This window comes from Delphinapterus leucas, chromosome 9 (genome assembly GCF_059928025.1).
Source record: "Delphinapterus leucas isolate spDelLeu-1000000601 "Yukka" chromosome 9, BTC_Dleu_Yukka2, whole genome shotgun sequence".
NCBI classification, from domain to species: domain Eukaryota; kingdom Metazoa; phylum Chordata; class Mammalia; order Artiodactyla; family Monodontidae; genus Delphinapterus; species Delphinapterus leucas.
Window position 1 is genome coordinate 5,330,456 of NC_143137.1, and position 24,891 is coordinate 5,355,346.

General features: G+C 41.1%; 1 protein-coding gene across 2 annotated transcripts in view; it reads right to left on the bottom strand.

Annotated features, from left to right (window-relative positions):
* The window catches only part of GALNTL5 (polypeptide N-acetylgalactosaminyltransferase like 5), a 67,878-nt gene that overhangs the window by 36,059 nt on the left and 6,928 nt on the right, over nt 1-24,891 (bottom strand). For both annotated transcript variants that reach the window (XR_016394241.1, XM_022577324.3), the window contains exons 2-4: nt 24,320-24,440; nt 16,901-17,067; nt 13,888-14,010 (exon numbers count right to left, since the gene is read on the bottom strand). Coding sequence is in view for 1 of the 2 variants with exons in the window: in XM_022577324.3 (XP_022433032.2) it covers nt 13,888-14,010; nt 16,901-17,067; nt 24,320-24,440 (411 nt within the window). In the remaining variant the exon portion in view is untranslated. The remainder of the gene's footprint in view (nt 1-13,887; nt 14,011-16,900; nt 17,068-24,319; nt 24,441-24,891) is intronic.

The following is a 24,891-nucleotide window of genomic DNA, read 5'->3' on the forward strand; positions in this document are numbered from 1 at the left end:
ATAATAAAGGCCATATATGACAAACCCACAGCCAACATTATTCTCAATGGTGAAAAACTGAAACCATTTCCACTAAGACCAGAAACAAGACAAGGTTGCCCACTCTCACCACTATTATTCAACATAGTTTTGGAAGTTTTAGCCACAGCAATCAGAGAAGAAAAAGAAATAAAAGGAATCCAAATCGGAAAAGAAGAAGTAAAACTGTCACTGTTTGCAGATGACGTGATACTATACATAGAGAAACCTAAAGATGCTACCAGAAAACTACTAGAGCTAATCAATGAATTTGATAAAGTAGCAGGATACAAAATTAATGCACAGAAATCTCTTGCATTCCTATACACTAATGATGAAAAATCTGAAAGTGAAATTAAGAAAACACTCCCATTTACCATTGCAACAAAAAAAATAAAATACATAGGAATAAACCTACCTAGGGAGACAAAAGACCTGTATGCAGAAAACTGTAGGACACTGATGAAAGAAATTAAAGATGATACAAATAGATGGAGAGATATACCATGTTCTTGGATTGGAAGAATCAACATTGTGAAAATGACTATACTACCCAAAGCAATCTACAGATTCAATGCAGTCCCTATCAAACTACCACTGGCATTTTTCACAGAACTAGAACAAAAATTTCACAATTTGTATGGAAATGCAAAAGACCCTGAATAGCCAAAGCAATCTTGAGAAAGAAAAACGGAGCTGGAGGAGTCAGGCTTCCTGACTTCAGACTATACTACAAAGCTACAGTAATCAAGACAGTATGGTCCTGGCACAAAAACAGAAATATAGATCAATGGAACAGGATAGAAAGTCCAGAGATAACCCCAAACACCTATGGTCACCTTATTTTTGATAAAGGAAGCAAGAATATACAATGGAGAAAAGACTGCCTCTTCAATAAGTGGTGCTGGGAAAACTGGATAGTTACATGTAAAAGAATGAAATTAGAATACTTCCTAACACCATACACAAAAATAAACTCAAAATGGATTAAAGACCTAAATGTAAGGCCAGACACTATCAAAACATAGGCAGAACACTCTATGACATAAATCACAGCAAGATCCTTTTTGACCCACCTCCTAGAGAAATGGAAATAAAAACAAAAATAAACAAATGGGACCTAATGAAACTTCAAAGCTTTTGCACAGAAAAGGAAACCATAAACAAGATGTAAAGACAACCCTCAGAATGGGAGAAAATATTTGCAAATGAAGCAACTGACAAAGGATGAATCTCCAAAATTTACTAGCAGCTCATGGAGCTCAATATTCAAAAAACAAACAACCCAACCCAAAAATGGGCAGAAGACCTAAATAGACATTTCTCCAAAGAAGATATACAGATTGCCAACAAACACATGAAAGAATGCTCAACATCATTAATCATTAGAGAAAGGCAAATCAAAACGACAATGTGGTATCATCGCACACCAGTCAGAATGGCCCATCAAAAAATCTACAAACATGGGTTTCCCTGGTGGCGCAGTGGTTGAGAGTCCGCCTGCTGATGCAGGGGACACGGGTTCTTTCCCCGGTCCGGGAAGATCCCACATGCCGCAGAGAGGCTGGGCCCGTGAGCCATGGCCGCTGAGCCTGCGCCTCCGGAGCCTGTGCTCCGCAACGGGAGAGGCCACAACAGTGAGAGGCCCGCATACTGCAAAAAAAAAAAAAAAAACTACAAACAATAAAGGCTGTAGAGGGTGTGGAGAAAAGGGAACCCTCTTGCACTGTTGGTGGGAATGTAAATTGATACAGCCACTATGGAGAACAGTATGGAAGTTCCTTAAAAAACTAAAAATAGAACTACCATATGACCCAGCAATCCCACTACTGGGCATATACCTTGAGAAAACCATAATTCAAAAAGAGGGCTTCCCTGGTGGTGCAGGGCTTCCCTGGTGGCGCAGTGGTTGGGAGTCCGCCTGCCGATGCAGGGGGCACGGGTTCGTGCCCCGGTCCGAGAAGATCCCACATGCTGCAGGGCGGCTGCGCCCGTGAGCCATGGCCGTTGAGCCTGCGCGTCCGGAGCCTGTTGCTCCGTGACGGGAGAGGCCACAGCAGTGAGAGGCCCGCGTACCGCAAAAAAAAAAAAAAAAAAGAGTCATGTACCACAATGTTCACTGCAGCTCTATTTACAACAGCCAGGAGGTGGAAGCAACCTAAGTGTCCATCGACAGATGAATGGATAAAGAATATGTGGCACATATATACAATGGAATGTTACTCAGCCATAAAAAGAAACGAAATTGGGTTATTTGTAGTGAGGTGGATGGACCTAGAGTCTGTCATACAGAGTGAAGTAAGTCAGAAAGAGAAAAACAAATACCATATGCTAACACATATATATGGAATCTTAAAAAAAAAAAATGGTCATGAAGAACCTAGGGGCACGACGGGAATAACAACGCAGACCTACTAGAGAATAGACCTGAGGACACGGGGAGGGGGAAGGGTAAGCTGGGACAAAGTGAGAGAGTGGTAGTGTATATATAGACGTATAAACACTACCAAATGTAAAATAGATAGCTAGTGGGAAGCAGTCACATAGCACAGGGAAATCAGCTCTGTGCTTTGTGACCAGCTAGAAGGGTGGGATAGGGAGGGTGGGAGGGAGGTAGTTGCAAGAGGGAAGAGATATTGGGACATATGTGTATGTATAACTGATTCACTTTCTTATAAAGCAGAAACTAACACACAATTGTAAAGCAATTATACTCCAAGAAAAACGTTAAAAAAAAAAGTAGCCCCCACTCGCCGCAACTAGAGAAAGCCCATGCGCAGCAACAAAGACCCAACGCAGCCAAAAACTAAATAAATAAAAAAAAGAAAGAATTCAAATGTATACATGTGCACGCATGTCCACAGCACTACTCCTTACAATAGCCCAAAGAAGGAAACAGCCCAAATGTCTACCAACAGATGAATGGAGAAACAAACTGTATATACGCATACAATGGAATATTAACCAGACATAAAAAAATGAAGTGCTGACGCATGTAGATGAATCTCAAAAACATTATGCTAGTGAAAGAGCCAGACATAAAAGGTACGATTCCATTAATATGAAATATCCAGAAAAGTAAACCCAGAGGCAGGATGCAGATTGTTGGTTGCCAGGGGCTGGGATATGGGGAAATGGGAAGAAACTGCTTAATGGGTGTGGGGTTTTCTTCTGGGGTGATGAAAATATTACAGAACTGCATGGGGTGCTGGTTGGACAACATTGTGACTATGCTAAACATCCCTGAACCGTTCATTTCAATCTTATGTTAAGTATATATCTCACCTCAATAAACAAATAGTATCTGGTTAATTTTTAAAAATTTACTGGTGAGGTTGAATTTTTTTCAGGTGATTAGCCATTTGCAAATGAAATGTTTATATCTTTTGACCGTTTAGGTATGGGAGTCTTTTTTTTTTTTAATGGTTTGATATGTACATTTTACACTGTAAGAATATTAACTTTTTATCTTAGTTATACTATTTCCCCAGCCTATTGTTATTTAATTTTATCATTTTTTACAGTTTTTCATTTTGTGTAGTAAGCTGTTTTTACCTTTTTTTTAAAGGTATAATTGACATATTATATTAATTTCAGTTGTACAATGTAATGATTTGATACTTGTATATATATTTCAAAATGATCACCACAGTAAGTCTAGTTAAAATCTGTCGCTATATATAGTTACAAAAAAATTTTTTTTCTTGTGATGAGAACTTTTAAGTCCATTGGGTTTTTTTTGTTTGTTTGTTTGCTTTACGCGGGCCTCTCACTGTTGTGGCCTCTCCCGTTGCGGAGCACAGGCTCTGGACGCGCAGGCTCAGCGGCCATGGCTCACGGGCCTAGCTGCTCCGCGGCATGTGGGATCTTCCCGGACCGGGGCACGAACCCGCGTCCCCTGCATTGGCAGATGGACTCTCAACCACTGCGCCACCAGGGAAGCCCCAAGTCCATTCGTTTTAAGCTTTGAAATTTCTTCTTTGTAGAACGGGTAAGTATTAATCTGTTTTCTTTTTCTGTTTAAAAATTTCTCTTATAACAACTTAATGGTTTGACTTTTAAAAATAAAATTATTAATCCAGCTAGAATTCATTTGGTGTCTCGTATAAAATGAAGATGAAAATTTTTCTCAAATAACTAATTGTTTGAGGGCCATTAAAAAAGAACCACAACAAAACCCCAAAAAATGCCTTTCTCCCATACTAACTTGCGGTGTCCTCTTTATCATATATAGCGTACGTACACTTGGCATTTAAAGATTTAAATATTTTCAACTTTGACAATTTGAATGACCCAGGAAGGCCACAAATATAGTATTATAAATTGCAAAATAATTAAAAATTATACTACATGTAAAGTAATATTGAGTTTTTCTGAGTACTAATTTAAATTACAAAGCATGTGGGAACAAGCTACCTAGCCCCTACATTTCAATGAAACTTGATTATTTTTCACTCATCCTAAGGCATTTTCTGGGGGAAACATACATGCTTTAATGAGAGCAAAGGGGTACTGGGGTCCCTCCTGGCTGCTTCCCACACTCACAAGAATACTTTGTGGGAATGTCAAAATATTTATTTAAGTTTATTGCCAGGAAGTGGAGCAGTTGTTTGACTTCTGTTGGCCTCCGGAGTTATAGAAAGGATTGTTCTATTTATTGTTTATAGAGAGAACCTACATATAATCATCTGAATCTTATCTAAAACCCTGTCTTCCCAGATTAAACCAACTTCTCTCCTTAGGATCTGAAATAACCGAAGGGCATGAGGTTCAATCTGCCTGATAAAGGAACTTTCCCATACTTCCTTCCAAAAAAATATTTGTGGAATGTTCAAAACTGAATTACTCACTGAAGTTAAAAGTTGGGAGATATATTCTTCATCTTTCCCTGAGTGGAAGCTTCCTTTCTGCTTTCCTGTAGCAATCTATTTGCACAATTTCTCTAGGGATTGTGGTTTTGCAAGGTTTGTTACCCTATTTTTAAAAAACAACAAATGCTGTATCAATCTCGCTCAATATTTTCGGTCTTTTTCTCCTCTTATTTCATTTTATTTTCTGCTTTTCTTTAGTTTCTACATTTTTACATTTAAACATAACTCATTATATTTATTTTAAATATTCTCAGTTTGGTCTCTAAAGCAATTATTTTTAAGGTCTTACATATTTTCACTTTTATTAACCTACATATTATGTTACTGCTCTCTCTCTCTTTTTTTTTTTTGTATTGATGTTTAAGAATGTGGTGTGCAAAATCTAGTTTGGGGGAATTTACAGAGAATCTCTTTGTGCTTAAGTGTTTGATCAGTTTTTGTACAATATCCAAACATTTCCATTTCATTCACACTATAAATCTGTTAAACATAGCCATTTGGATTTTGTAAAAAGCAATTAAGTGACTAGGCTATTTGAATTTCTCTTTTTTTTTTTTTGCTTGCTTGCTATGTTTCCATGACCCAGTAGTGTGATGATACTGTTTACTGCAATGGAAACCAGAATTTGTGGGTTTGAGTCCTGAATTACGTAACCTGGGACAAGTCTCTGATCTGTAAGGGAGATTAGCTTCTCTAACTGGGAAATAAGGCTGGTCAGTTCTAAAATCTCCAAGAGACTTTCCACTGTGAATGATCTATATTTTCATTACTTTTGCTCTGTATTTCTCCTAGTTTTATTTTATGTATTTTACCATTTTGAAGCATGTAAATTAAATATTTTAATTATTTATACTAATCACTTCCTAATAAGTATTTGTTTAATACTTAATGCTTAAAAAAAAGTGTTCATAATTACCTCATTCAATCATTCCAACAATTACATTAGTTGGATATCTTTGTTCCCATATCATGGATTGGGAAGCTGAGGCTCGGAGAAGTGGCTTGCCCAAGATCCCGTAGCTGGTAACTGGCACCTACCAAACTTGAAACCATGGCTCTGGTTTGAAAACCAGTGCTCTTTGTATTGCCCTGTGTCACCTCCCTTGGATGTTTGTGGCGGAGAGTCAGACACTGCCCTCTGCACGGCTGCCTTTGGAGAAGCTGCTCAAGGGCCCCTTTACCCAAAACCATGTGGCCCCTCTGCTCCCACCTGCAAAGCTTCCCGGTCAGCCTGAGCAGCTGCAATTCCAGAAGCAGCTGAACTGTCAGGAAGTCAGGTAACTACCACCCTCCAACTCAAGGCCAAGCACCTGCAGAGGGGTCTCTTTCTAGATATATTAGTGTTCTTTACATAGACTTAGTGGCATAAAACAACAAAAATATATTCTCTTACAGTCCTGTAGGTCAGGTGTCCAACATAGGTCTCCCTGGGCTAAAAAATCAAGGGGTTGGCCTCCTTTCCGGAGGCTCTAGGGGAGAAGCCTTTTCCAGCTTCTAGAAACTACGCACATTCCTTGGTCCCTTTCATCCATCTTCAAAGCCAACTACAGTGGATGGAGCCATCACGCACATCTCTCTGACCCTCTGCCCACAGCCTGGAGTGTAAGCTCTCAACGGTGTGTTAGATTTTGTTAACCTTTTGCTTTTAGGACGGCAGTTGAAATCTACACCCCATTTCTGCCATCTTGGCTGCTTGCTGACCATCCAGGTCAATTCAGTAGAAGATACTCCATTCTCACCCCCAGATTGCCCTGTATTTATTCCCCCAAACTTCTTCTTCCACTGTGGACTACCCTTTTACCCTTTCCACAGTTCTCTTATTTAAAGTGAATTTCCCTACACTAATTTTTTTTCCACAAAATTCTCCTACAGACCTTCTTGCCTTATGTAAGCCCGGACTCTCCCTAGAAGATGCTAATTCCCCAGCAACATTACTGATACAAAGTTCCTCCTTTTCCTCCCTGACTGCATGAACCCTTGGGTCCAGGGCAACATCGGCATTTCCCAGCTACTTATGGCTGCCTCTGAACCATAACAGTTCTGCTCCCACGCAAAAAAAAGTCCCCTTTCCTTTAGATTCAGGCCATCTGATTATAGCTTCTCTTTCTCACCTTGTCTCCACTTTGCAAAACCCTCACCTTCTAATTCTCCCTGATGGAATTATGCCCCCAGTTGCTGTCATTTTCCTTCCTGCCCGAGGGCACAGCACACGGCTCATCACAGCTGTCTCAGCTACTGCAATTTATTTATTTACTTATTTGTTTATGCTGCCCCATGGCTTGTGGGATCTTAGTTCCCCGACCAGGGAGCGAACCCGTGCCCCTTGCAGTGGAAGCGTGGAGTCTTAACCACTGGACCGCCAGGGAAGTCTCAGCTACTGCAATTTAAGGGCAACTTCAGTCATCACGTGGGCAGCAGCACCCACACAGTTGAGTAGACACATAGCCATGAATATTACCAAAAAAAAAATTCATCAGAGGAAGGATGACAGAGAGGAATAGGGGCTTGCTGTATTTTTTTAAAATTTATTTTATTTATTTATTTTTTTTGTGGTACGCGCGCCTCTCACTGCTGTGGCCTCTCCCGCTGCGGAGCACAGGCTCTGGATGCGCAGGCTCAGCGGCCATGGCTCACGGGCCCAGCCGCTCCGTGGAACCCGCGTCCCCTGCGTCGGCAGGCGGACTCTCAACCACTGCGCCACCAGGGAAGCCCGGGGCTTGCTGTTTTGTACAGGGTGATTTCTCAAGGCCTCTCTGATAAGGCGACATGTGTTTACAGAGAACTGAACGAAGTGAAGTAACAGGTCACGCAGGTGTCTGGAAGAACAACATTCCAGCGGGGGAGAATCACATGCAAAGCCTCTGAGATAGAAGTATAGTCGGTATGTTTGAGGAGCAGCAAGAAGGTCAGTGCCGCGGGGGTAGAGCGAAGGGGAGGTGAATACGAAGGGGAGGTGAATAAGTGATGAGGTCAGAGCAATAGATAGCGGCGAACGAATCTGAAGCCTCTACAAGAGACAGAGTGACGTCATGAGAATGCGAATATCAGCTCCTCGGGAAGCTAACACAACTCTAAACCTGCAAGTACACGTTAGCATCGTATGAAAACCGATTACCCATGTTCAATGGGTACACTTTATTTTATGTAAATTGTATCTCAATAGTGTTGATAAAAATTTTTTAAAAAGAATAAATGTTCATGGACAGCACATAGGAGGTGCTAGATAAATCCTTGATTGGAGGAGTGCATACATGAATAATTCATGACGGGTCACCAGCTCTTGCCTCACCTGCCCACATCCCAGGATCGCACAGTTTCTAATCCGGGAGCAAAGCCTAGCCTAGGCAGCCTACATCACAGGGCAGGGGGTGGGGGGCAGCAAATATAGACTGATAGATATAGCAAGCACTGACAAAATTACTATTTATGTCAAGTCAAATTAGATGAATAAGAATACAAAATTATATATATATAAAACCTACAGCCAAAAAGAGAAAATTTATTCTTTTCAAATACACATAGATGTTTTGAAACTCTGACCCAGCTTTAAGACACAAAGGAGATCGCAACAAAACAACAGACCAGAAATTCTAACCATGATACACTTAAGCTAGTAATCAGCAATTAAAAGACAATTTAGAAAAATCCCTTATGTTTGGGGACTTCCTGGTAGTCCAGTGGCTAAGACTCTGCGCTCCCAATGCAGGGGGCCCGGGTTTGACCCCTGGTCAGGGAACTAGATCCCACATGCTGCAACTAAAAGAGATCCCACATGCCGCAACTAAAAACTCCACATGCACAACGAAGATCCTGCGTGCTGCAACTAAGACCCGGTGCAGCCAAATAAACAAATAAAAAAATCCCTTATGTTTGGAAACTTTAAAATTCACTTAAAAAATACCTGGATTACAGAGGAAACCAAAAATGATACCAGTGCCTGGATAGTTTATAGGCCAATTTTATGTAATTTTCCAAATATCTACATAATCTGTCTTATGTAGATATTCAGAAAAAAGAAAAAGAGGAAAAACCATACAGTTCATTCTATGAGTCTAATAAAGCAAAGTATCAATGTAAGAAAACAGTACCAAAAAAAAAAAAGAAGGGCTTCCCTGGTGGCACAGTGGTTGAGAGTCCGCCTGCCAATGCAGGGGACACGGATTCGTGCCCCGGTCCGGGAAGATCCCACATGCCGCGGAGCAGCTGGGCCCGTGAGCCATGGCTGCTGAGCCTGCACGTCTGGAGCCTGTGTTCCACAACAGTGAGAGGCCCGCGTACTGCAAAAAAAAAAGAAAATTCTCAGCCTCTCTTAATTTTGAACATAGATGCTGTGTGTGTGTGTGGGGGGCGGGGAAGGGATGGAGAGGAAGTGAGATTATGTATAAAAGGAGTGGGTGTTGTAAGATATTAACATCTAATGAATCTAGATGAGGGTATAGAAGTGCTCTGTGGGTTTGAAATTTTCTAAACTAAAAAATTAATAAGACTTCTTCTCCTTAAAAAAACACAACTCTATGGCAGTGTTACGGGTTGAATTAAGACCTCCCCAAAAGACATATTCAAGTCTGAACCCCTAGTGTCTCAGAATGTGATTTTATTTAGAAATAGGGTGTTGCAGATGTAATTAGTTAAAATGAGGTACTACTAGAGTAGGGTGGGTGCTTAATCCAGTATGACTGGTGCCCTTAGTCACACAGGGAGAAGGCCATGTGGCCAAGGGGACAGGGACTGGAGGGATGCTGCTGCAAGCCAGCGATTGACGGCCACCACCGAAAGCTGGGAGAAACAAGGAAGGACCCTCCCCTACAGCTTTCAGAGAGACCACGGCCCTGCTGACACCTTGATTTTGGACTTCTGGCCTCAAGAATTGCGAGGCAGTAAATTTCTCTTATTTTAAACCAGCTGGTTTGTGGTACTTTGTTATGGCAGCCCCAGGAAACTAATATCGGTAAATACAATATTTAAGTGAAAATTTAGAATTGTTCCCATTAAAGTTAGGAATAAGGAAAGGATGACCAACTATCTCCACTTCAATTCAATGTTAGAGAGGAAGAGGGAAAATTGTCTATTTTCTGTTGACAGAAAATTCAAGAGAGGGACTTCCCTGGTGGTGCAGTGGTTAAGAATCCACCTGCCAATGCAGGGGACACGGGTTTGAGCCCTGGTCCAGGAAGATCCCACATGCCGAGGAGCAACTAAGCCCGTGTGCCACAACTACTGAGCCTGCGCTCTAGAGCCCGCGCACCACAACTACTGAGCCTGCGTGCCACAACTACTGAAGCCCGCGCACCTAGAGGCCGTGCTCTGGAACAAGAGAAGCCACCGCGATGAGAAGCCTGCGCACCGCAATGAAGAATAGCCCCCGCTCGCTGCAGCTAGAGAAAGCCTGCGTGCAGCAACGAAGACCCAATGCAGTCAAATATTTTTAAAAAAAATTTTTTTTAGTATCTCATTCCTATATACCAGTAATTAGAAAATGCAACAGGAAGATCCCAAATCACAATTTAAAAAACACAAGAAACCAAGATAAACAGGAATAAATCTTTGCACATGGTATCATGGAGAAAATGACAAAACATTATTGAAAGAATGTAAAAGTAGATCTGAATAAATGTCCATGAATGGGAAGACATCATTAAAAAGATATAAATTCTCTCCCATTTTAATCTATAAACTCCACACAATTCCAGTGAAAATCTCCATAGATTTTTTGTGGAACTTAATGGGATGATCCTAAGTTAAGACGATTTTGCAGAATGACATGGAAATATTTGACCTACAAGTTATAAAAACGTCTTGTCAAGCTATCCTAATCAAGAGAGGGTGTGATTAGCCTAAGAAATACACAAATACAATAATAGAGAGAAGAGAGAAGCCAGAATTAAATGCAGGAATATACAGATGTAAGTGATAGAAGTAGCACTGTAATCTATGAAGAAAGACTGCACTGTTTAATGAATGGCATGGAGACAACTGGTTAGCCATAAAGGATAAATGACATTAGATTCTTACCTTACACCATTCCCAGAACCATCAATTCTAGGTAGATTAATAATATAACGTAAAAAAGCAAAATTTAAAAAAATGTAGAATATCGTCATGATCATGGAATAAGGAAGAATCTCTTAAACAAGACACAAAAATCATAAAGAAAAATATTGATAAATCTGATTTTTTTTTTTGCCTGCATTGTGTCTTCGTTGCTGCACGAGGGCTTTCTCTAGTTGCGGCGAGTGGGGGCTACTCTTCGTTGAGGTGTCCGGGCTTCTCATTGCAGTGCCTTCTCTTGTTGTGGAGCACGGGCTCTAGGCACGTGGGCTTCAGTAGTTGTGGCGCATGGGCTTAGTTGCTCCGTGGAATGTGGGATCTTCCTGGACCAGGGCTCGAACCTGTGTTCGCTGCATTGGCAGGCGGATTCTTAACCACTGTGCCACCAGGGAAGTCCTGATTGTTTTATTAAGTTAAAGCTAGTTGCTAGTATAATAAAACTCCAAAATTTGTAATGGCTCAAATGCAGTCAAAGTTTATTTCTACTCATTTAGTAGTCCAAGGCAGGTTCCTGATTGAGAGGAAGCTCTCCTCCACGGGGTCACTCAGGAACACAAGCTGATGGGATCTCTTCCATCTTCAACCCATGCCCTTCAAAGTCACTGCAGTCAGCTCCACCCTAGTCAGCCAGAAGGGGGAATAAAGTGTGGAGGCAGATAAACCAACTTCCTACAAGCCTTGGTCAGGAAATGTGGTTGAAATATAGTCACAATGCCATTCCTACTGAAAGGAAGTCAGGAAAGCCCAGGGTAGCTCTGTGTCCACCAAGAGGAAGTGGGTTTTTTGGTGAACTTCCGTTCAACATAAGACACTATCCACAAAGATGGAAGGTCAGCCACAGACTGGGGAGTGATATTCTCGGTGTATATAATACAGGATTCGTTATCATAAAGGCACCTCCGAATCAGTAACAAATGGACAACCCAATCAAACAATTGACAAAGGATAGGAACAGACCAAATTCACAGAAAAATCTATTAAAAATCTACAAAAATATGAAAAAACACTCCACGCTGCTAGTAATCGAGGAAATGCCAAGAAAATAAAGGATACCGTTTTTTGACCAAATTTGGCAAACACTAGAATGATTGGTAACAAATAATCCAGTGTGGGCTAGGCTCCAGGGAGAGGGCCCTCTTACACCCTGTGATGGAACTGTGAGCTGGTGCCGTCTTTTGAAGGACAATTTGGCAGTATCCATCAGAATTTAAAATAAGAATTCCCTTTTGCCCAGCAGTTCCACTTTTAGCAATTTATCCCAGAGGCATAAGCATTCATTTCCACAAAGGTATATGTACAAGAATTGCCGGTACAACTTCTCTTTTGAGTAAAATAGTAAAAAGTAAAGATCACCAAATGACAAATGGCTAAACAAATTATGGCAATCCATTATGGAATCCATATGGAATACCATACAGTGCAGTAAAAAAAAAATTGAGGTAAGTCTCAAGTATTGTCATGGGAAAAGTTCCAAAACATTAAATTGAAATTAAAAGAGTAAGTCTCAGAACAATAGAGATAGTACGATTCCACATATTTAAAAATCCTTAAATCTATGTGTGTGTATGTGTGCACATGTGTGTACATACATACACACATATGTATATTAATGCATAAAACCAAAGTTCTGAAAAGATACATGCCATGCAGTTTTAGTGGTTTATATTGCGTTTTGGACAATTAATACGTATTATCTGTGTAGTTAAATAAGAGAAGGTCTCAATCAGGCCAACATAGAAAAAAAGAATCAGATCTTGCTTTTATTTGGCCTTCTACTCAGTAAGGAAATAGCCTTGCTAAAGAACAGAGACATTTCCTCAGACTGCCACATGGCCTGAGGAAAGACCCTTAAACATTACCCATCGCCTTTTGTCCTAGTTTAATATTCTGCAAACAACCCTCTGATCATTCGGGTTTCCAGGAAGCTTGAAAGTCAGAATGCTCGGATCCCCCTCGGGACTCAGTCCACTCCCCAGGAACTGCCCTTGGCGAGGATGTGGTTGCCTGGTCCAAAGTGATGCCTCCTCCCTGGGGGGCAGGGGGTGTCCTCGTCCCTCTCTGGTCCCCTTACCTGGGCCAGGTGGGACCTCTCTGCACCGCTCCTGAGTGTGCTGCTCAGACCTCCCTTCAAGAGAACCTGCCATGAGGAGTGGGGTTGACAGCTTCCAAAGCTTTGGGATCTTCTGCAGTATACACACCAAGGCCATGCCCTCCCAGGGGGCTCCCAGCCAATCACTAAGCACACTGAGGTGGGGGGGCACAGGCGGGGGATGAACAAGAGCTGGGCCACTGGGGCACCCATGCAGGACTCCTCCAATGGGCGGTCTTTGCCCTGGGGCTCCCCACCAGCCCCTGGGAGCCTTTCTGGGAGCCACACAGCAGACTGAAGGGCTTGCAACCTTCCTTTCTTTCCCTGCCTCTCTTTCCACAGGTGTCAGGCCAGAAGCTTCTGGTCCACGCTTTTCCCTCTCCCCTTTATCCTTCACAGACATTTCTCCGTAAACACGCCTCCCATTTCGTCTTGGCCTCTGCTTGCCAGAGGCCCTGAACTGACACCCTCCTAGCTTCAGCGTTCCCCATGGGTTGGCAGCTGCATCACAGTTCCACTCTCCCCATAAAGTCTTGCTTTCCGCTCCCCTTACGTGGTTCCCAAGAGCGCCCCAGTGGGTTCCCTGCATGTATTTAAAACTCCATCCCAGAGTTTGTACCTGGGGGAACTCATCCCGCGACAGGAGGCTGACATTATGACCCCTGCAAAAGAATATCCTCTATTTGAAATAACGAATTAACATTTTGAAGCAGAATCTTTTCAGAGTCAAAAGAAGATTAAAGACTCATATGGCTGAAATATATGGAGACATGGAGGGTCTCCATGAGGATGATTTCCATACAGACAGGAAGATCTCTGTGACGCAGACACAGGGTCATGTTCCCAACGACATGTTCATACCTGAAGCACGTGATGCTCCAATCAGCCTTGCTCGAATCAGCCCCTCTCTCTTTTTGTTTCTTATTAATTTAATCTTTCCCCGAAAAATTTCCAGGTGATAGTCTAGTTTCTCTTTCAAATCACCTGGAAAAAAAGTCAACACTTGACAATTGTAAACTATAAGTACAGAAATTAAACCAATTTCCCACAATTTTGATTGATTCCTAAAAACTATGCTATTCCACAGACGTTCTAACCTTAAAAGAAAATTTTATCAGACGAACATGCATAAAATGTGAACAAAACGTGAACAAAAAGAGATTCAGCATTGAAATCAACTGCAGACATCCTTCTGTGCTTCTAGTGAAATACCTCTATTTTAATAAATCACTATTAAAATTTTAATAGAAAAAGCATGAGTTATGACTCTTTGGGGCAATTTGACTTTATTATTAACAATCGTGCTCTTAACTCTGTAATAATTCCCAGGCAGGTTATCACACCACTCGAGTCTCAGTTTCCTCATCTGTAAGAAGGCAGACGTACCATATTCCTTGCAGGTCTGAAGTGAGAGGAAGAAATCCACGACCGAGCACAGAGCCTGGTACCTAACGGTCACTCAATACTTGGAGGTTAATATGAAGTCTCTGGTGAGATGGATACAGATGCCTCAGAGGTTTAAACTCCTAAGTCCTAGGAATCTGGATCAGGAGGCTGGGGCGCAACAGAAGCAGGTTCACTGTAGTCTCGTCAGAAGGAGGGATCTCTTTCCTTGTCTTTAAGAAGAGTGCCAGGGCCCTGCTCAGAGGCAGACTGCAGGCCGCACAGCTTTGCTTGCAGGGCAGGGGCAGCGTCTCAGCTCAGATGTCTGCAAACCCCTCCAAACATCCGGGACCCAGAGGAACTCTGTGTGGCAGACCTAGGAGTAAATGAGGCCGTTCTGGCAGGGGTCACTGCTGCCATGAAGTGGAGGGTTCGGGTCCTTCAGAAGATGGTCATGTCGTTGGCTTGTAGTCGAGAGGTACCAGGACTATGAGAAAGGTGGACAGTAGCAGGTCAGCTCTGGACATGCCTCTCATGTAACTAACTCAATGGGGGCAGGTGTCTGGGCCTCTGACCCCTGCTATCCCAAGCTGAGGGACTCTATCAGCAGTACCAACTGCTATGAGCTAGAAAAGACTAGCTACAGTTGAAGAAAGTTCTCCTAGAGCCCACATGAAATCGCTGTGGATTAAAGCAGGGGTACATCAATCCTGAGCTTCATCAGGACAGAGAACACCCCATTTCCTGTTTGAGGTTCTGTGTGGGTCCAAGACTAAGCTCCTTGGTGGGGTGGGTGAAATGACCACCAACCAGGTGACCGTGGATCCAGGAGGAGAAGCAGAGTGTCCGGTCCAGCAGTCCAACCATCCCTCAGCCATCAGCAGTGAGTCCTCTAATGCCTAAAGAACATCTGAGGAAGCCACCAAGTATGTCTCTGAACTCCTGGCATAGATCTGAAAGGCTGTGGGAGGTTCCCTGGTTATCCTGGAATTGCATCTCCATGGCAGGATCCTTGTCCTTCTGGGTGAGAAGTTAGAACTCCACAGTCCAGCAAAGATCCCACCCGGCTCCCTGCTCTTGGCTTTACTGGGGCCTTCCTGCCCCACACGTGGCCAGATGTGTTGCTCAGGGTACCGGTCAGATAAGGAAGCTGGCCGTCCCTCCACATCCCCTCCTAGGCACAAGACCAGAAATAAACAGTACCGGACCCCTCTGATCTGCGTGGCTCTCACACAAATAATGTCATACGTGATAGTGCCTGGCCAATGAGTGGAACTCCTAAATGTAGCTGACATTAGCTTGAGTTCCCTTTCACTTTTGAGTTGACGCATCTAGTTATTTCTCCGAGGTGAACCTCCCGGGACACCTTCTTTCCTTCCTCTGCCTGTTCCTCTTCCTCCTGTTTCTCCTCCTCTTTTTCTGTCCTGGCCCATAGTGGGTCAGATTCACGGTGGATTAGGTAAACTGTTAGGTAGAAAACTTATCCAATACAGATACATTGCTTCCATGAGAAATGCACCTCACAGGGAACCTGCAGACTTCAAAGAGCTTATCCTTAATCTGGGCCCTCTTGGCTTGCCTGAGGTTTGTAACTAAGTTGTAAAATAGACAGCTAATCTCAAATGCTAAATGGAGTTAATCAGATTTTGTTCTAGTGTCATAGTTCTTTAAAACCAGTGAACATGGAGAAATAAGCCATTAAGTGTAGTTGGCATGATTAGAATTCTTTCATGTAAAGTACGTGGATTGTGTCATTTCCCTGCATTAAGCCTTGGAATCGTTCCCCATTTTCTCCGAATAAAATTCAAACAATGCCTTCAAGAGGGGCTGCCTTTTTACGTTTCTGGTTTCAGGCCTACCCCCTCCCTCCTAACACTATACTCATACATAATCTACATCAAATACAGAACTATTCCAAACTCACTATGTTTTCTCTTGCCTCTGGGCCTTTATAATGCCATTTCCTCTGCCTAAAATACTTTTTCCTTCCTCTCCATCGATATAAGCCCAACTCAGCCTTCAGACCTCAGTTCAGATAGCACTTTTTAAAAAAATTTACTTTATTGAAGTATAGTTGATTTACAATGTTGTGTTAATTTCTACTGTACAGCAAAGTGATTCAGTTATACGTATACACATTCTTTTCCATTATGATTTATCACAGGATATTGAACATAGTTTTCTGTGCTATACAGTAGGACCTTGTTGTTTATCTATCCTATATGTAATAGTTTGCTAGATATCATTTCTTGAACGTCATGCATGACCTCTAAAGACCAGCTTGCCCCTACATTTGTCTCATGGAAACACTAACCGTTCCATTAGCCCAACTCCATAAGGACAGGGACCAGCTCTCACATCGCCATGAGTGCACCAAAGTGCCTGCCTCAAAACCCACCGAAAAATGTTCTTTGTATAAAATAACTCAAGTGCCACAGAGATAGCGCTGCCTTCAAAGTAGATTAGATAGATGATTAGCATCCTGTCTTACCAAATTCACTCATGTCATCTACCAAAATAATTTCTTCAAGGATATGCTGTGGGGTGAGAGTCATGACACTGGACACTGTCCGAAACAAGGCATTAAATTCTTCATTGTGGAAACAAATGACAATGCTGGCAGTAGGTAGGTTTGATGGGTACCGTTTTTTATGACACCTGCAGGCACAAGCAAGAGGAAGAAAATGATTCATCTAAAAGCCTTAGATGTTTTGAGGACTCATTCAAACACCTTTCTTTATTCGTATTTCTTCCTCTTTATTCCTTTAATCAATGATTATGATAATAAGGTGACAGTACATTTAAAATACAAAACGTAAGACACAAAAATTTCTTTAAACTTCTTATGTTGTTCTAATAGTTTCTAAATCATTCCTCCCTTCTTAATGCCAGTAATAATTGCTTTTTCCTGAGACTCTGCTTTGATAATATCAGTTCTGTTTTGAACATAGTATAAACACAAATTATTCCTATATTTTAGTTTCTATCATAAGAATGAATTAATAAGCTTATACGCACTGAAAGGTTCAAATTAACTTTACTGTTCTATCTTCAAAGAAAACCTATGTGTTGTTCTTACATTTGTGTAGTCTATTGCAACAAAGAAATGTAACGGATATGGTGTAATTAGATTTCTTCCAAGGCTTTGACAAAAAATGTTTTACTATTTTTTTGTGCACTTGAGAGAAGAATAGACCCTGAATTCTAGTAATATTAATTTTTAGCTGTTAAGTATTGTTTGGATTGCTATATTATTTGGTTGTATTTTGAAATATTTTGGTTGTAAATGACAAACCCACTGGAACTAGCTTAAGCGTAAGAAAGAGATTCACTGTAGAAGGACCCAAATGTCCCACAGGACCTAGCCAACAGGCAGGAACCTGGAGCCTCCAAGAGCAATTCTAACCAGAGGCTTGAAAGCCACCTGGACATGCTCCATTTCTGCTCTTGTCTTTACATCTGGGAATAATTATAATGATAACAATAACTACATCAACCTACCTCAGAGGTTGTGAAGTTTCAATGAATTAATATATGTAAAATGTTCAGGTCAGTGCCTTGCAGTCAGTATTCTACAAGGCTCATTACATGACTCTTATTCTCTCTCTGCAACCTGTCTTGTTTTCCCACCTTTACCCCATAGAGTGGGAAATGCGGCTGACGTCAGCGTGTCCTACAGTCCAGCATCCAAGGAGAAACTGCTAAGACTTCCCCCTTACCCAAAATTCACAGGACAGGATTCACTGGCTCAGTTTGGCTTAGGTACCCATCATGGCCAGATAGTGGGGTCAAAATAGAAAGTCACTCTGTGCACTGCCGCCGTGTGAAAAGGGGTCAGTGGGTAGCAAACCCCAGGGAAGGACGTGCTGGGCAGGCAGCCCCGCAGGGATCCTGGACAGACTTTCAGGATATTTATGGATTGATGTAACCATGAAAGAACAAGACCTTGTGCTGGTTAACATTTTTATCCAAGAGTAGATGAAGATATAGAAGGCATGCTTACCGGGTGGAAATGGACTCGTGCTTCAAGGAATGAGAATATGAGATGACAGAACCAAGAAAAGACCTGAGAGGATGGGAAAAGGGGGCGAGTGCTGTGGGCTGCACGTGACCTAAAACGTCAGGTGGGAAAATGTCGCCTCACAGAAACAGATAGGATTAAAAGGCTTGCATTCCAGTAGGATCACTGTGTGACCAAAGAGCAAGTAGATGAGACACAGAGACAGAGAGGATGCCCCCAACTAGAGAGAGACGGTGGTCCAGGGTGAACTCAGGCTACTCAGATCAATCTCTAGGATTACATTCAGTCCTGGGTATATCATTTTCAGAAAACTATAAACTGAGTCCCTTTGGAGGAACAGGACAAGGATATTGAAGGAGGCTGAAACCACGTCACACGTGGTTACACCCCTAAGAGAAGCCTGATGTGTATGGGTTTCTCTAAAATTAATTGATAGGGGCTTCCCTGGTGGCGCAGTGGTTGAGAATCCGCCTGCCAATGCAGGGGACGTGGGCTCGAGCCCCGGTCCGGGAAGATCCCACATGCCGCAGAGCAACTAAGCCCGCATGCCACAACTACCGAGCCTGTGCTCTAGAGCCCGTGAGCCACAACTACTGAGCCCGTGGGCCACAACTACTGAAGCCCGCGCACCTAGAGTCCATGCTCCGCAACAAAAGAAGCCACAGCAATGAGAAGCCTGCGCACCGCAACGAAGAGTAGCCCCTGCTCACCACAACTAGAGAAAGCCCACGTGCAGCAACGAAGACCCAATGAAGCCAAAAATAAAAAAAATTAAATCCTAAAAGAATAATTCACAATTCATTCTACAAGGCCAACATTACTCTATAACAAAACCAGACAAGGACAGTCAGGACAAATACAAATTCATAGCCCTCACGAACACTGATATAAAATTCCAAACAAAATTTCAGCAAATCAAATTCAATAATATATAAAAAGGATAATGCATCATGACCAAGTGGGGAATAGCCCATAAATATAATCTCTGTTTAACATTAGAAAATCAACATAATTTACCATCTTCACAAACTAAAGATACACACATCTCAATACACAGAAAAGGATGTGACACAATTCAACAGCCGCCTGGTGAGACAATTCTCAGCAAACTAGGAATAGAAGGGAACTTCCTAAACCTGAAAAAGAACATCTATGAAAAACCTAAAGATAACATCATACTCACTGATGAAAAGCTGAGTGTTAAGAGCAAGAGCACAGCAAGGCTGCCCAATTTCACCTCTTCTGTTCAACATTGTATTAGAGGTTTTAGCCAGTGCAATAAGAAAAAGAAAAGCACGCAGACTAGAAAGGAAGAAGTAAAAGTGCATAGGTCATGCCCATCTACATAGAAAATCCAATAGAGAAATCTTTGTGATCTTGGGCTAGGTAAAAGTAAATTAAAAAATAGAATAGGGGGCTTCCCTGGTGGCGCAGTGGTTGAGAGTCCGCCTGCCGATGCAGGGGACACGGGTTTGTGCCCCGGTCCGGGAAGATCCCACATACCGCAGAGCAGCTGGGCCCGTGAGCCATGGCCGCAGAGCCTGAGCGTCCAGAGCCTGTGCTCCGCAACGGGAGAGGCCACAACAGTGAGAGGCCCGCATACCGCAAAAAAAAAAAAAAAAAAAAAAATAGGGCTTCCCTGGTGGCGCAGTGGTTGAGAGTCTGCCTGCCGATGCAGGGGACACGGGTTCGTGCCCTGGTCTGGGAAGATCCCACATGGCGCGGAGCGGCTGGGCCCGTGAGCCATGGCCACTGAGCCTGCGCGTCCAGAGCCTGTGCTCTCCAACGGGAGAGGCCACAGCAGTGAGAGGCCCGCGTACCGCAAAAAAAAAAAAAAAAAAAAAAAAAAAGAATAAAATTAAACAATTGAACTCCATCAAAATTCAAAACTTCTGCTTTTCCAAAGGCACTGTTAAGAGAATGAAAAAAACAAGCCATAGACTAGGAAAAAATACATGTAATCATCAATATGATAAAGATCTTATACCAAAATATACTAAAAAATTCTCAAAACTCAATAATAAGAAAACAATCCAATTTTAAAATGGGCACAATTTAACTTCAATAAAGAAGATACACAGATAGCAAATACACACATAAATAGATCTCAACATCATTAGACATCACGAAAATGCCAATTAAACCACAATGAGATCTGACTACACACCTATTAGAATGGCTAAAATTCAAAATACTGGCCATACCAAGTGTTGGCAAAGATGTGGAGGAATTGGAAATCTCATTCATTGCTGATGGGAATGTAAGATAGTACAACTACTTTAGGAAAATGGCAGTTTCTTTAAAAATTAAACATACACCCTAAGATCTAGCCATTCCACTTGCAAAATATTTACATAAGAGAAAAAAGAACATCTGTTATGCAAAACTTGTCTTAAGAATATTCATACCAACTTTATTTGTAATAGACAAAAACCGGAAACAATCTGTCCTATCAACAGATGAATGGATAAACAAATTGTAGTACATCCGTACAGTAGAGTGCTACTCAGCAATAAAAAGGAACTCCTTGCGACAACGTGGCTAAATTTCAAAATAATTATGCTGCGTAAATTTTATTTATATAAAATTCTAGAGAAGAAAAATGAGCCTATGGCTGAGCAATCTCATTCCAGAAATCTTCACTCCATATATACTAACATGAGGGCATAAAAATATGTGTACAAGAGTGTTTATTACATCACTTTTGAAAAGTTGAAAGATTAAAAGCAACCAGGATTTCTATTAATGGGGAAACTGTATATTTATACAATGGATAACTGCTCTCAACTGTTAAAATGAATGAGGCAAATTTTATGTGTAATGCTTTGAAAAAGTTCTCCACGATATGTTGTTAAGTTAAAAAAAACACATTATAGAATATAAAAAGTAAAGCCCATTTTCATAAAAACGATATGATTATATTGTATGCTTACTGTCTACTTATAAATATGTGTATGTGTCTATAAATTCTGGAAGGATATATACTAACATCCTGACAGTGATGATCTCTCTGTGTCAAGTGGGGGGAAAATAGTTAGGTGACACCTTATGCATTAAGACAGAAGAAAAATCCCTAGGATCATGTGTGTTTTTACTTTCCCTTTTTATGATTTTTTATATTTTCCAGGTTTTTCACAATTAACATTTAACAGAAATCTGCACCTTTATTAATTACAAGAGGATAAATGGTAATTTTACTGTGCAGAAAATCTGACAGTCGTTTTAATCAAGTGATCAAATTAACTTCACCACAAGTCACTTCACCAGTAATGGGACAAAGAGACATCGTGTGCCTTTTAATACAATGTGCTGAGAAGCATATGACATTCCTTCCATGGTATTCCTATCAAAAATGCATGACCCGGATTTGATCACAAGGAAACATCAAACTCAAATTGAGGAGCATTCTACAAAATAACTGGTTAGATCTCTACAACTGTCACAGTCGTGGAAGATAAAGACTTAGGAACAGTTTCAGATGAAAGGAAACTCAGGGGACAGGAACCCTGCACACAGTCTGTAGTCCTGGGTTAGATCCTTCCAGAAAGAGGACACTAGTGGGTTAAGCGTAAAAACTTGAATACCGTCTGTACATTCGCTAATGGTATTGTATTGTTAATTTGCTGGTTTTGTTTATTGTTCTGGTTCTGAGGGTATGGACGATGTTAACATTTGGGAAATCTAAGAAAATGCTAGGCAGGAATTCTATGAAATATTTTTGCAACAATTTTGTAAGTCTGAAATTATTTCAAAATTTAAAAGTTGAGAAATAAACGTAATTGGAAAACCAATCAACAAAAAATCTATTCTTCAAAGATTTGTATCAAGTATTTCTCTAGTTCAGTGAAAATAATAATATGAATTTTAAAGTAAGGCAAAGCTGAAATGGAGGGCTTCCCTGGTGGCGCGGTGGTTGAGAGTCCGTCTGCCGATGCAGGGGACGCGGGTTCGTGCCCCAGTCCAGGAGGATCCCACATGCCGCAGTGGCTGAGCCCGTGGGCCATGGCTGCTGAGCCTGCGCGTCCAGAGCCTGTGCTCCACAACGGGAGAGGCCACAACAGTGAGAGGCCCGCGTACCGCAAAAAAAAAAAAAGTCAATATATCCTAAAGCAATCTATAGGTTCAATGCAATCCCTATCAAAATTACAATGGCATTTTTCACAGAAATAGAACAAACAATCCTAGAATTTGTGTGGAATTACAAAAGACCCCAAATAGCCAAAGCAATCTTGAGAAAGAAGAACAAAGCTGGAGGATTCATGTGCCCCGATTTCAAACTATATTACAAAGCTATTGTAATAAAAACAGTATGGTACTGGCATAAAAAGACACATAGATCAATGGAGCAGAGTAGAAAGCCCAGAAATAAACCCACACATATATGGTCAATTAATTTATGACACAGGAGCCAAGAATATACAATGGGGAAAGAACAGTCTCTTTAATAAATGGTGTTGGAAAAACTGCACAGCTGCATGCAAAAGAATGAAACTGGACCTCTGTCTCACACCATACCCTCAACTTAACTAGAAATGAATTAACTGAATATAAGACCTAAAACCATAAAACTACTGGAAGAAAAGATAGGCAGTAAGCTCCCTAACATCAGTCTTGATTTATTTGGATCTGACACCAAAAGCAAAGGCAACAAAAGCAAAAATAAATAAGTGGGACTACATCAAACTATAAAGCTTCTGCACAGCAAAGGAAACCTTCAACAAAATGAAAAGGCAACCTATTGAATGGGAGAAAATATTTGCAAATCATATATCTGATAAGGGGTTAATACCTAACATATGTAAAGAATTCATACAACTCAATATTGAAAAAAAAACCAATCTGATTAAAAAATGGGCAGAGGATCTGAATAGACATTTTTTCCAAAGAAGACATACAGATGGGCAACAGGCACATGAAAAGATGCTCAGCATCACTAATCATCAGGGAAATGCAAATCAAAACCACAATAAGATATCAATTCACACCTGTTTGAATGGCTCTTATCAAAAAGACAAGAAGTAACAAGAGTTGGTGAGGATGTGGAGAAAAGGGAACCCTTGTGTGCCTTTGGTAGGAATGTAAATTGGTGCAGCCACTATGGAAAACCAGTATGGAAGTTCCTCAAAAAATTAAAAATAGAACTGCCATATGATCCAGCAATTCCAATTCTGGGTATTTACCTGAAGAAAACAAAAGCACTAACTCAAAAAGATACATGCACCCCCATGTTCATTACAGTATTATTTACAAGCCAAGACATGGGAGCAACCTAAGTGTCCATGGGTGGATGAATAAAGAAAAGGTAATATATATCTATATAGCTATACTATATATTATATATCTACATCTATATCTATATATATAATTCAGCCATAAAAAAGGAGGAAATCTTGCCATTTGCAATAACATGAATGGATCTTGAGGGCATTATGCTAGTGAAACAAGTCAGAGAAAGACAAATACCATATGCTCTCACTTACATGTAGAATCTCAAACAAACAAAACACAATCCGCCCCCCCGCAAAAAAAAAAAAAACAAGCTCAAGATACAGAGAACAGATTGGTGGTCACCAGAGGCAGGGAGTGGGTGAAACGGGTGAAGGAGGTCAAAAGGTACAAACTTCCAGTTATAAAATAAATGTCACAGGGATGTAATGTATAGCATGGTGACTGTAGTTAATAATACTGTATTGCATATTTGAAAGTTACTAACAAAGATCTTAAAAGTTCTCATCACAAGAAAAAAATCTTTTTTATATCTATGTGTAGGGACCGATGTTAACTAGACTTACTGTGATGATCATTTTGCAACATATACAAATATCAAATCATTATGTTGTATATCTGAAACTATGTAATATGTAAAAAAAAATATCTGGAGGAACATACATTTTATTCCTGGTGTCTGGCACATCTCTGTAGTTGCCCAAGTTTTTACTGATAATGGAATTAAATCCATATTTTGAATATCCACGAATAAGTTCTGGGTCCGAATAGTTAAAATCCTTACCTGCAAGAAAAGGTATTAGTCACATAAGTATAGGTTTACTACCATCACGTTAATAAAGGACAATAACAACTATATCCTGAATTCACTCCTTTTATAACATGTCAGAGTCATTTTCCTGGAACCGAAACGACTCCCAGATGACAAGGTTAAAATCAAAGTATTCACAGAAATCAAAGCAGATTCCTTAGCAAAGTATGAACAACAAGCTACTCTAGAGTCATTCAGTTTCTCCAGAGAAGGAAGTGCTAAGCCTCCTTGGTCCCATCACGATTTGCAACTGTCGTGTGAAATTATATTAACTGCCGGATTTAGGGAAGGTGGGAGAATGGGAGCTGAAGCCCCTCTCCCAAAACTCTGTTTGAGAGAATAATCTTTCTTTTCCAATGCCCAAAGAGTGTTTTCCAAAACTGGCATAAATTCTATACTGGATATAAAGAGGATTCCCATCAAA